The sequence below is a fragment of the Aptenodytes patagonicus genome, chromosome 2 (assembly GCF_965638725.1).
Source record: "Aptenodytes patagonicus chromosome 2, bAptPat1.pri.cur, whole genome shotgun sequence".
Classification (NCBI taxonomy): domain Eukaryota; kingdom Metazoa; phylum Chordata; class Aves; order Sphenisciformes; family Spheniscidae; genus Aptenodytes; species Aptenodytes patagonicus.
In genome coordinates this window covers 138,981,266-138,995,201 of record NC_134950.1, presented here as the reverse complement: position 1 = coordinate 138,995,201, position 13,936 = coordinate 138,981,266, and the positions used below count along the sequence as shown (strand labels likewise).

At 39.6% G+C, this 13,936-nt stretch overlaps 1 protein-coding gene across 1 annotated transcript; it reads right to left on the bottom strand.

The window, feature by feature from the left end:
* Window positions 1–9,717: 9,717 nt before the first annotated feature.
* On the bottom strand, window positions 9,718–13,599 carry SOSTDC1 (sclerostin domain containing 1). The gene is made up of 2 exons (XM_076332342.1): window positions 13,276–13,599; window positions 9,718–11,041 (listed from the first exon to the last, which is right to left on the bottom strand). Exons 1-2 carry the CDS (start codon window positions 13,478–13,480, stop codon window positions 10,626–10,628), a joined length of 621 nt encoding a protein of 206 aa, XP_076188457.1. The 5' UTR covers window positions 13,481–13,599; the 3' UTR covers window positions 9,718–10,625.
* Window positions 13,600–13,936: the final 337 nt, after the last annotated feature.

Sequence of the window (13,936 nt, the reverse complement as noted above, 5' to 3'; positions counted from 1 at the left end):
CCCTTTTTCAAAGTAATTTCTAAGCTCTTGAAGCATTTTGTTTTTAATGCAGGCAAAATAAGATGAATTTACCTTTTCTTGACCAGCAGCAAGGTTCACTGTTACGTGTTTCAAAGGGAAATGCATGTAATCAAGGAACATTTTGCAAATTAAAGTGAATTGTAAAAGCAAAATTAAAAAAACTACAATACTTCCTACCATGGAAGTGCACGATCTATAAAAGACAACATAAAGCTAGAAATACTTAAAATCTGAGAGCCATTCTTGCAGCTAACATGGTATCTGCAGCGTTCAGCATTCTGAGCAGTGACAAGGCTTTTAGCCAGAACCTTGTGTTTGCAGGATTGTATTTCACTAATTTTATCCAGATATATAAGTTATTACTTCAGTGGTGGCAAGCCATAAAATGAACATCCAGAGCTGTAAGTAAGCAAGTGGAATGTCAGTTCTCTTTAGAGACTTTTTCTGTTCAAGTAGAATAGCAGTCTTGGCTTTAAGTCACCAATAACAATCTCTAATCGTTGAAGTCACTGTTTACAGAGACAGACACAGGTACTTTGCATATCTAGAGAGATTAGAAAGTCCCCAAAAGGACTGTATTTCAGGTTTTATCTTGCATGTCTGTTGCCATTTGTAGCAGTTTACACGAGATCTCAAAGTCTTAGGCTTCATCATCATTTCTGCATCTATATATGAAAAAAAAATTGAGAAAGCATAGTCTGGGTAGGCATTTTGTTTCAGATATTTTATTTCAGTTCTGATTGATCACTAGAAAAAATAATCATGTGCAGTTTTCTTTCACGCTTTTCACAATCTTTTACTTGTTGCCTGCGACTGAGACCTAATCGACCCTCCACGTAGTCCTTTTGGACTGACTTACATCTTCGCTGTTTCAGTCTTTGTTGCACAGCAGCTGCCTCAGAGTATTTGCTCTGTGGTGACAGTGGTTCCCAAATCAGTATCATGTCCTAGGGAACATATAGCTTGAGGCAGTATAATGGATAGTGGAATGCTGAAAAAGGCAAAACTATTTTCCCTCCAAATCATAATTAACACCTTCGGGGAAATCTTATCTTATTTCATATTAGCATATTTTTATGTTTGTATTTTTACAAATATGATTGCAAAGGGTTATTTCTTGCTCTGAGATTCTTTGATGAAAGATGCTGTAAATGTGTGGAATACTTTATACATAAAGTGTTGTGCTATTGATTTGCTCCTATTGCTATGTGGAACTGAGATGAAAACAGCATGTATTCAGCAAGGGAGTTATGCACATGCATAACTTAAATGATGTAAATAGTTGACTATCAAATATCAAAGAGTGCTTACATGCCTAATATACAGTGTGCATAGAATCACCTACAGATCAGATCCCTAAGGCGGAATTCTAAGTGCTATTACCTTCATATGCAGTTCTGCAAAATATTTCTGATGTATGGTTTTGATTTTTGACAAAATGGTGTAACAAGCTATAAATTTTAGTTAATGAGGTAGAAGTGTTCCATGATTTTTAGTTTGTTAATAGTTGAAGCGTAAATAGAGAATGTAAATGCTACAAGTGTAAAGGAAATGTGGTCTCTGAACACAATGGAGTGTATTCATACTTGCACATCATTGTAGGTAAGTGTTGAAAAACATATGTTGAGTTTCACCTGTTGTATCACGTGTGTTTTACATCACACCTTTGGCATTCTTTTACATGGTTCTGGTAGATAAATTTCTTCTAGAGTCTATGAATACTTGATACACAGAGGAAGCATCTTGCTTATGTTCTGTGCAAGTGCAAGAGAAAAAATTGACAGAGATTTCATTTGATGTTTGACACGCATTTTAAAGCTTCACCCTAAAATGTTATATTCACCCTGGAGTGTTTATCTGTTCTCTACTCAATCCTTTAGGCTATTTCTCTGGGGTATGGAAGGTTAGTTCAAGAACTAATGAGTATTTTATGTACACATAGTAAAAGAATTTAAAGATAAGAGAATTACCCCATAGTATCTAATCCAATAATTCGTGAGAGTAAGAGTCCCTGACTGCAGGAGTTTTTGTGAAATTCAGAAAGGTTAAAGAAGAAAGTCATCTGCTTTGGGGAGTGCTTTGGCAAGTAGGTGATGAGGTGGAGGCCTCATGCAGTTTTTCATTAGAAATGGTTGACTAGCCTTAAACACTTGGCTCTGGGAGGGTCTTCGTAGGTTCTAGGTACATTCGTCAGATGTTAAGTAGTGCCAAGGTTGGGTAGGCCTATCTGCTCAGCTTTAACGTCACCATTTATTGTGCTGGTTTATAGGAATTCTGTTTTAGGGTGTTCAACTGTCAGAGTGCATTGTATGGTGACCCTAACAAAGATTTAAGACGTGGAAGCTGAGGGACGGAAATCCCAGAGGATGTTTTCCGCTGTGACTTAACAGCAGGCACCAGCCACTAGGACAGTGCCCTATCATCTCAGTAGAAAAAGAAATGTTTAATTTATTCTTTTTTGACAGGTGTCCAGTTGTGACTGGAGAAACAGTTACCTCTGAGGAAAGACTAATGGTAGTTTCCTTTTCCCAAAATGATTCAAAGCAGAGATAGTCTATGAACTGGTTAAATATGTGGTATTAAGCCACAGATGTCAGTGATACAGAATGATGTAGTGAAACATTAGAGAATACTTAAGAGCTGAAGTTAGATTTGGAATAGAGTTGGGATTTTCACTGCTCTAAATCTTTGTTTGTTTTAATTTTGGTGTGTGCATATTATCATGCCGTGTTTTATTGCTTTATCATGTTCTGTGTTATCTCCGTGGAATGTCTGTGAAGGAATGTGAAACGATTCACCAAACTGAAAGTGATGGAGAGAATCAGGTAACACCAATGAAAATTTGCAGATTTGGTATGAATAGGAGTACAAGCTTTACTATTTATTACTACACTGAAAGTATTGCTTCTGCATCTTTTGTCATGTTAATAATGGTCCTTACCCTTAGAATGCCAGGAATGTTATTCATTAGTCCCGTGTCTGAAGGACGTAGATGAACGCAGTTTGCCAGAGTTCATATAGGAGGGATTCCATCCGTGTAAGATTTTACTTAACAAATGAAGACTGGTCCTAGCTATACCATCAGGGACTGACATTGCAGCAGGTAAGACAAAATACTGTCCCACACAAAAATTGGACTTTGCCTTCGTTGTGAATTTGTATGGTACACATCAGACAAAACAATCGTGGAGCTGGTTCATTTTTCTCCTCTTCTTTTGAATTTTTAGTGTTATGTTCTAACCTTTTTGGCGGTTTGTAAAGGAAGTGCTTTAAAATGCAGCCTGCGTTCTGGAAAGGTTTGTGAATCTTTTTTCTCTTTCTAAACAGTTGCTTTATAGTGAACAAAACCTGCAGGATGATAGTCCCTAAAAACGGTAGTCCTGTCCTAATCCTTTGCCTCATCCTTTGCTGGCTTGTCCAGTTCTAGCATGAAAATGTCAGATTGGAAAGGGTCAGTCCTTTGTTCCTGTTCAGTTTTTAGAAAGATCAAGGTTACAGATTTTTCCCAACTGCAGTAATGTGGCTACCTGTCATCCAGCAGTTATATAGAGACTCCGCCTGTTTAACATATACCACGGAGCAACCATCAAAGGTTAACCATTTTCCAACATACTAATCTAGCTGGATGCAAACCAACTACTTAATGAAGAATACTCTGTATCCTGTTACTGTTTTTCTGAGTAATGCAGTCCAACTCATCTTACTTTAAAAATTCTTCCTGACACTTACCTGTGCCAGTACACTTGTGTTTCCATATACATTTTTTTCTTCAGTACTGAACACCTGAAAATGGATTAAGTAATGCATCCTTTTTTGGTTTTTTTTTTTGTGTGTGGAGGAACAGAATTGTGGGACGAGTAACCTAACTACTGGAAAGAAAAGAGCTTGGTCATTGAGACACCATGGGAAAGAGGATTTAGATTTTGTCAGAGCCAGAAGTGTCAAAGTGGAGGACAGAAGCAGGCAGATTTGCAAGGGGCTGCAGTATTTGAGTAGATAAAGAGTACCACAAAGTACTGCATTCTTAAGATTCAGACAGTGGCTTGAATGGTCTGTCTAATGAGGGTTTTTGTGGAAGAAGTATGCAAAGAAGTATTTAATTAAGCAAATAAAAATGGAAATCAGTCTTCATATTTACTTTATTCTTGGAAAAGGATGTTGCAAACATTTTCTTCTGGCAGAAGTGTCAAGATTCATAACTGATTACAAAAAGTTCAAAAGAAAATACGGGGACAATAGTTGCAGAGCACCCAGAAGAGGTTTTGTGGATAACTCGCTGCCTGTATTCTTAATGGTCTTGTTCACAAAATCAGATTACTGTAATTTTATAAGGGTAACACTGAGAGGGAATCTACTGATAGATTTTATGTAGGTTGTAAGCAGGATTTTGAGCCAAATTCTTCAACAAGGAAGTCCAGGTATGTGGTAGACTGATAGCTTTCTAAGAAACCTGTATGTGAACCTTTTCAGCTTAGGCAGTATTCTTTCTCCTCAGAAAGAGGCGGCTGTGGTCACCCACCAGAAGATATGACCAATGCAGTGAAACATGAGTTTCTGTGAAGATGTCAGATTCTGAAGTCTCCCTGACTTACCCTGGTTCTGTATGGAATGTGTGGGTGGTACAGACACACTGTGCTGTGCATTCTTCCCTTTGCATGGGAAGAGAAGACACAGAGACAGTCAGAAATGGTTATCTACCATGTGAATTTAGACTTGGCAGTCTATTAAATCCCAAGGGTAGCATGTGCATTGGCTAATGTTTGGCTTGGCAATCTGCAGACAGAACAAGCGTTTTGAAGTCTCATGAAAAGCTGTGATGATCAGAAGAAAATGAAGGACATGCAGCACATGCTGTCCTCCACATGTCATTTTGTTACATTTTTTTGATGCATTTTCTGTTCTTTCTCCTCTTCTAGACACACCCAGATTCAGACATTTCAATATCTGAAAACAAAAGTTGCAGTGCAGTGATACAACCTGTTCCCCACTGCTATAAGCTGTTCTGGCCACCGTTCTAAAAATTGCAATAAAGATGTACAAAAGCAAAAGTTTTAGCAGGCTTTTTCATTGGGGGGGGGGGGAAAGCAAGTGATCCTTGCTAAAACCAGAATTTTTGCAGCTTTACATTTTAGAAACACTCGGACCTCTGTTCTCCATCCCAGCTTAATGGCCATAGGGAATCTAAAAGAGCTTTCTTCAACCCATCCCAAAAATAAATGAATGGATAAATAAGTAAATAAATAAAATAATAATCTAACAAGCAACAGATGTTTAAACTTGCTTCAGCTGCAATTAAAACAAAGTCTTTGTGCTACAGAGTCTGTTTTAAAGCTCTGCATAGTCCCTCCATTTCTCAGCGCTGTTTTTGTGGTAGGGCTCGACAAGTACTTTTCTCCTTAGGCCCTCTCCCTCAACTCTCCACTGTTTCGTATAAAAGAACTTTAATTAATGCGTCTGGTTAGCCCTTCTTTAGCCCACCAAAGCATCAGACTTTACAGGCTGGTTTATGCTTTTGCTAAGTTTCTTTGCAATTTCCTCACTCAGTCACTTCTCACTGGGGCTAACAAAAAAAATCAAATGTGGAACTCCTAGGTCAAGTCAGAGCATGACTTTTCCTCTCAGTAGTCAAAATTAAAAAATGATGCATCCAGTCATTCTAAAAAGAGACAAAATATTTCTGTATCAAAAAGCAAGTGTGCTGTAGTAAGTATAGTTCAAAACAGCTAAGGGTTTAAAAAATGAGACAATAATACACTATTGTACAACTACTAAAATAGGGCAGGGGACAAGAAATAGACAAAGTGTTCAAGGAAACATTTTTAGGTGATTTAGTATTTTTTATTTAAGTAGATGGTAACAAAGGTCACTTTTTGACAGCAGCTGTCTTTGGGGTTTAGTAAACAGAACTATATTGTTGTTGCAGTGTATTCTGATTTAGGCCTCTTTTCCAGGGAGGTGAATTTTTTTATTTTCCTTTACGTTCATGAAGTACCATATTCTACAAACAGCCCTATTAAAGTCAGTGGTCCTGATTTTCATTTATATTAAGATATTCTCTGTATTTCTTTGTGGTTGTACAGAGGCATTAAGAAGGCCTGAACTCCAGCTAGGTAATGTAACACTGCCTCATTCACTATAATAGGTTGTCAAACCAAAGTAAGTTAAGAAAAAACAAACTCCCGAAATGGAGTTACAGTCCAGTGTTTGTAGAGATTTTTCTCAGCAATTAGTAGAGACTAGTTATTTTCATGGCATGTAGTTTGATGAGCATTAATTAAGAATGAAGCGTATTTTCTTGTCATGGAAGTACTGAGGAAGGTAGATGTTTGAATATTAACTTGGTGGTAGGCAATATCACTTGTAAATCACACTTTTCTAGTGTGTCAGTCCACATAACTCATACAATCAGTGAGCTGAAAGGCTGGATGTCTTTCAGAAAGATGCATGGGCAGGCTTTTTGTTGTGGGGGCGACGTTCAGGCAAAATTAACAAATCCAGTGACAGAATGTCTGCTTAACTCATAAATCTCTAGCGAATTTTCAGTTTTAGCCTGGAGCGATGTTTATATGTATGTCAATGAACTTAAAATCAAAGCCCCTTGCCTGGCCTACGGGAAGGGAAATGCATCATGAGAATAGGATACCTTCCAACACTAAGGATTCCTTATAATTTTCCACTGAACACCTCCAGGTTAATACTGTAGCAACAAGACTCTCACAGTGGAATGTGTTGAACAGTCCTTTCTTGATTAATGCTGTACTTCTCCAGGAAGGATATAAAGGTCAAGGTTAGGAGGACTACAGTGATTTACTAGCAGAAATCTGTTAGGTATTTTGAAGGGTGTTATTCAAATGTCTGCTTTATTTCCAAACAAATGACTGAACGTGGATTGGGTGGTTTTGATTCCAAGGCTGCTGGAAAGGAGAGAGCAACAGATTTGTTACTATTACTAAAAAACTGAATAAACAAACATCTCAAAGGGCCTTTCTAGTCTAGACTGCAAGTGTCAGGCCCTTCTGACTTCTGCAGTTGATCATGTCTTAATGACACATACTATCTACCACTGCCTCTATGAAGTGTGCCTCTGAGTGCTACCATGCTATCAAAACAATCAGCATCTGGCTAAGTTCCTTTCTAGTGATGTCTAAGGAAAATTGATTTCCATTCATTATAAAACAATTTACCTCTTAGCTGGGGGCAGTTTTCATCGACTCGAAAGTAATGAAATAATGATGGCAGATTAACAGATTATTTCTAATTTATTCGCTTTTAGTTTTCTAAAGAAGCAAGTGTGAGAATTTATAAAATTATTAGGTTCTTTTTAAGGTGTTTGAAATGCTTTTTAAGAAGCCCCTGGACTTAGTGATCTGCCCATACGATAAGATATTATTAAGAAAGTCAACTTCTATATATTCTTAGTGTAATCTAGACTACTTAGTGGTCCAATTTGTGTAAAAACTTATCATCTGATCTGCCTCTACATTATACTTTTTCAAAACATTTACATGCTTCTTGTATCTATTTGGCTTAATATTTCAGGGGAAAATGAAGAAAATTCTAGCATGTTTGTCTTTCCTTTTTAACTCTGAAACAGACATAAGAAGATGTATCATACTTAAAATTATTTCAGTTTAAGCAGTACTATTCTTTTAATTGAATCTTTGAGAAACTTTGGCAAGATTCTCCACTGTAGATACAAGAGCAATGGCCCGTATCCTACCCACTGCAACTTTACATGTTGGAGACTCTCCATATAGAAAAAACTAGTTGGATGTACTCATATGATGCCTTTCGTCTGGATCCTTGGACGGACCCCTGTGAGTTCACATGTAAGAGGATGAAACAGAAGGCAGATTGTATAGGCCAGGTTGAAGCATTCAGAGCTAGGAGATGAGTCACAGAGGGTAACATTATTCCTTAAGAAAATTCAAGATTAACATATTTCTAAAACTGCTTTCCTGCAGATCTCCCTCACAAAAGGCCGAAGTCATGGCCAAAGAAGAGACCATAGCTAACTCAGGTGGCACTTCAAAGTTAAGTCGCTGCTGAGGGACAAAGCTCGTACTGCCTTCCCTCATGTTCCCTCAAATATGCCAGACTTAGAGATGGGCCCCATGGTCTTTCTATAGCATGTCCAGCAAAATTTCATGAAGTCATCTTGACGGAAGTGTGTCATATTAGTCCCCTTCAGGTAGTTCTGCGTGAAAAGACAAATTACGTCTATTGCTAAATGCAAACTCTTATAAAATGTGCATATTGTTCCTACAGTCAAACCTCACTGACTGTAGAAGAGTCATGAGCAAGATGTGTGGGTTTTTTCGCCATTCTTATTTCTGGGAGTCAAACACAGAACAGGCAGGGCAACTTTACTGATGCATAGTGACTATTGGCTTTGAAAATAATTTTGGTTAAATTTTGGTCCATTATCTCAATCTTTTGTCCTTTATCATCTTGAAAAAGTAGCTGGAGAACAATTTAAAAATGGATAGATGTTTGGCATTTGGGAATAATCTTTCCTTCATAAAATGGATTGAGTGAGACTATAATGTCTGTTAAAATAAAAAACTAGGATACCTGTAGGTCCACTGGACTGACATGCCTAGGAGCAACGTCATGTCACCTCTCTCCCTGCTAACTCCTTTATTCATCATCTATCCTCTTAGGCTTAAAAGAAGCACCTTTAAGATCAGAGAATTTAAGTATAAATGGTCTCTGATCTCATCATTCTGATCTTTGCACGGTCACAGAACTGAACTTGAAACAAGTAGGTCATTAATGCAATGGTTTTTAACTGTGCCACCATGTAGATCAGTTAAAATTGAAAAAAAAAAGGTATATCTCTTTCTTAAATATAGCAGATTTTAAAGAGAATTCTTGAACGTAGCTTTGAGGAAAAATCATTAGATTTTGCCAATAAAATTTAGGATTCGGTAAGTCAAGCAGTAGCAGTGAATTTCAAACAGTTCTACAGTAACGGCCAAGGAAGATCTCTGCCAAGAACTTAATGATGAATCTTTTGGGATTAAAATGCAAAATGGAATGAGATAAAGAGAAGGTCAAAGAGAGCTTGTGTGAGACCTTATCAGGCAAGACTTTTCATTACTTTCTTCTTGTGTAATCTTTTCTTTGGGTGCAAATGAGTGGTAAAAGTTAATGCTTTAAGAACAGCAGAATCCCATGATGAAACCTGGCCCATAGTTTTTCAGTATAGTTTGAAAGATTAAGAAGAGGTGATTCATGGACTATGCGTTGAAAGGTAGATCACTTACTATATATTTCCTGATACATTCTATAAGAATTTGTGGATAATGTGCAGGACTCTATTGGCTCTATGGGAAAGATGAAACTGCATGTTATTTTTACCGTTAGTCTTTGACTTGATCATCACTAATGAAAAGAAAAAAAATTGTGGTGTCTTACTAGCCTGTAAAACTTCCCAAATATACACTTCTTCTGCAACGTACAACTTGAGAATTGTTAAACAAGAACCTGGCTTGGACCATTAATAAGCACCATCTGTTAAATGGCCACCTAAGATTTTTACATCCAAAAAGAATCCACAGAAAGATTATTTTAATGTTAAATATCATGGACAGATTTTTTTAACCAAATAATGTCCTCCCACTTTTTGAGATTAAATGTTGTGACTGAATAAAATGTGTGCATTTCAATATATAGAGCCAGACAATACAGTTTTTTAGCAGTGTTTATTTTTGTAAAAAACCCAAAAACAAACCAATGAATTTGAAAGGAAGTCATCATATCTGTCTTTTGATTGCACACTTTTAAAGAAAAATAATACAGTGGAGAATGAAAAAAACAATTTTTATGTTGCTACTTCAAAATAACACCTAAGTCTATGAATGTTCAAAATGAAAAAATATATACCAAGAATGCTAAAATGTCTATTTTACATTATCTACAAAATGTATGTTCTAATCCAGCCACAAATCATAGGAAAATACTTTGATACGTGAGAAAAGCTATAAACATAAGAACATTTTGGAGGGAAATAACACACATAAAAGCTCATTAAATAATTACAACAACAAATAAATAGTTTGTTCAGCTTTACTTTTTGATTGCTGCCATGCATATTTTAATTTTTGGTATACTGAGATAAGAGAAAGGTCAGCATGCAAGGCATTTTTTTTAGAATGAATCTGAAAGCAGATACTAGGTGTTGTATTTTTAAGCTGCTGTTAGAAGTTCATAAAACATGATATAGAAGGCAATAGATGTGATAATTAACTGTTCTCATTAAAACACACAACAAAACATCTTTTTACAAAATAGACTTCTGTGAATATTCATGGCAAATTTTCTTTGTCTCCATGGCTGGAGAAAATGTAAAAGTTTATGGTGTGGGTTTGGAAGGCTTGTGTTATTCCCCATCTTGAGCATTTGGAAAATCACCCAAAAGGTCCATATGCTGGGAATGCCCCTTTTGATTTTGGTCAAAGCAGTAAGCGTGTAGTGTCAACTGAGAACACAGCAATGGCAGACTTGTCTTTAAGCAGTCAGAACGGTAAAGCAAATGGTTACAGCTGAGTTCAATTTTGGCAGGAGGAGAGGGAGATGAGAGAGGAGAGAATGTCTGACTTCTAACTTGTACTATGTTTGCTGGATTTACTGGCTCTTTTCCTCTCTTTGTGATGCTGGATAGGTTTTGCTTGAGAGGTTCCCTCAAAGTTGTGGCTGGACTCATTGTGCTGCCTGGTGTATCGCTTGCACTTGCAGGCCGTGACCACAGTTATTTTGTAGGTTCTTATACTTCCATCCTGGCACTGAAGCTGGATCCTCTGGGTGCGAGTTTTGTCATTGACACATCTCCACTCTTGCGAGCTCCGCCTGCTCCAGTACTTGGTTCCATAACCTCCTCCAATCCAGTTGGGGAGCAGTGGCAAAGGGAGGCATTCACCAGCACACACCAGCTCCTTCAGTGGATTGATGCTGGTGCACTGGCCATCTGAAATGTACTTGGTGGATCTCAGTTCCCGACAGCCAACTTGAACACGATCTGCAGAATGCACAGAATAATAAACACTGAGATTCAGAATGGAGAGATTTCCTTAACCAGTCTTTTTCACATTAACAAGCTATGTTTTGCAGAAGTTAAAGTAGGCTGTAATCTTTACAGGACATCTCTTTACTGTTGTGTCCCCCAACACAAGGGCCTCGAGCACTGATGGTATCTCTGGGTATTAACACAGCATAAAGAAATCATAATGATACGCACTTCAGCAGTTGTGGTAGAAGAGGCAATTTTATTCTCTATTCTTCTTCTCAGGGACATACCTTTTAGAAGAGAAAAAGTGCCCCAAGGGAAGAAACGTTTCCTGCTTGTTCTCAGTCTAGGGAATCTGCTCTGTGATGTTTACAACAATTATGTTGGATCATTAGCAAGGGGGAAAATAGTGCTTTGGAAACTGTTTATGTGCTTTTAAATGAATTTCAACTAGTGTGTTTCTTCTCATTCCACGGTTGCAGCGGACTGAGTCTCCCATGAGCGCTGCTGCTCTGAACGCAGATACTACAGAAGTGATAACAGCTGAAGTTACCAGGGAATGGTGTTCTGCATGCAAAGTTTGAATGATTAGCAGTAACGATTTCAGAGTGGTCATTTTGCCTTCAGGGTAACACCATCTTTGTATCTGTAGTAGTCTTTATATTATATGTAACACAGAGGATCCTGCAAATTCTCTCGGGCAACTGACGTGGAATCAACGTGCAGAGCTTCTCATACAGGCATGTTTGTACCCGTCTGTATGTGCAGCTCTGCACCCTGCAATAAACACAACTGTTTATTTCAGTAATTACACTTTGAAATAAACGCCCACAGTGCGCTTAATTTTAATAAGCAATCTTTACTGGCTATGCTCTCCCTCTTTCTGAAGGACAATTACGGCACAGATTCTACACACAATGCAATTAACTAACGCCTTTAAAATAGAAGTAATTACTAGAAACATTTTAGAGTGAATCATAAAAGGCTTTGAAGGTACATCTGCGTATCACAGCTACAGGCTGCTTCTGTTTTTCCTTGGGTTTTTGGAAGCGAGTTCTGAACAGAGACACTGAGTTAAGATTACTTCACCCTGTCCCCCTGTGTCTCAGGATGGGCAGTCAGAGGGACTGTAAATCTGCAGGCTGATCCGAGGGGCTGTTTACAAGGCTGTTCTCCTGCCTTGCAGAAAAGATTCGAGCTTGCCTTCCTGCAGCTGCACTCAGGAATGTACCTGGAAGCAGCTGGTCACAGATTTGAGTCTGTCTCTCCTTCTGTTTTTATGTCTTTCCTGGCTCAGCTTTTCTCCGGTGACAGCTCATTGACGATGAATACCTACTGGGCTGCTCCAGTAATCTCGTAATGATGAGATGTTTCCTGTGCGCTTAAACCCTCAGCATTCAGAGGAGCTGACACACCTGGCTTAGCTGAAAGGTATCGGTGTCACTTTGTGCCTTCGCTTTCCAGGGATGACGCTATTTTTATCGAATCGTTGTGGGTGGGTTGGTGTGTGTATGTGTGTGTCTCTATTTGGATTTCTTTCATTTTAAGGAGGCGGGCAGGGGAGGGAACAGATAAAGTCAGCAAAAGGTTTCCAGATCCCCATGTATCTGACATATATACATAAAACTCAGCAGGAAAAGACTAGATATAAAAAGGCAAGTTAGAGCAGAGATCATAGGTAAATTATGAGCTGATTTGTTTACTTTTGCTGGAGGTGTTAAGCAGGTAAGTGCTGCAGCAGGAAGTAAAACTAAACAGCGGGAACAAAATTCAGAGGTTTTTATTGCATTTGAAAAGCAGCCCAGACACCTCCCCGGCTCACAGCGGCAGAGTGAGTTAAGAAAGCGAACGCTTTGGAAATACCTCTCGCTCCTTTTCCTTTATCTTGCTTCCCTGCCGGATAGCCCATAAAACCCGGCGTTCCTGGATGAACCTCCCTCGGGAGGTAACCTGCCCGAGAGAGCCGGTCCTACAGGACTCGCACGGGGGAGGGAGGCTCGCTTGGGGGCCGCCCGGCGAGGCAGATCCCAGCCAGGAACCTGCAGCATCTTCCCTCGCCCCGGCTTCCCCGAGGCGCTGGTTCCCCGTAGCGCCGCACTCGGGGCGGGGGGCAAAGCGCGCCGCAGCGAGCGCAGCGGCTGCGGCCGGGGGGCTCCGCTCCCGGGGCCGGGCCGGGAGGGGCGCCGCCGCCGCCGCCGCCGCCGCCGGAGGGCCAAGGGCTGCGGGACGCGGTGTAGGATACTCACTGTTGCGGTCGGATCCAGTGCTGGTGTAGTGCCTGCCTCCGTTCCTGGCTTGATTCAAGGTGCTATTGCTGCTTGGGCTCGCTGCAGCGGGTTTAACAACGTGTGAATAAAGTATCTCTGTGGCATCGTTCTTGAAAGCCAAGTAGCTTTTCGTGAAGATGCAAGCTAGGAGAAAGCCATAGAAGTGAATGGCAGGCAGAAGCATGGTTGGTTCGGTCTCTGTCTGACAGAGCTGGATGAAATCTTTTTCTTCTGCTTCTTCTGGGTAACTCTGAAATTGCTCTTGAAGGTTTCCTTTATATATTCAGAGAGGCTTGGCATTCATTCAGGTGTAAAGTTGTGGATAGCTTCAGAATGAAAACCCACAAAAGGGGTGGGATCCCTACATGAGCCTGTGAAGACCTTTTACCAATAGGAGAGAAGACTGCAGTAAAGGAGGAGTTAGATGCACTAATTGCAGGATTCCTATTTGGGGCTTTTGAGGGTATCAGAAAACTCTTAGGCACCGCAGAGCAGCGTTCGGGCTGAGACGTAGAGGCTGCCGGCTCTGCCCTGCCATTCCGTATGGCCCTGCATGCCTGGCATTTTTGTGTGATGTGACTAACACGGTGTCAGAATCGGTCTCTCTTGCTCCTGTTATGCAAAGTCATGTCCCCTCTTC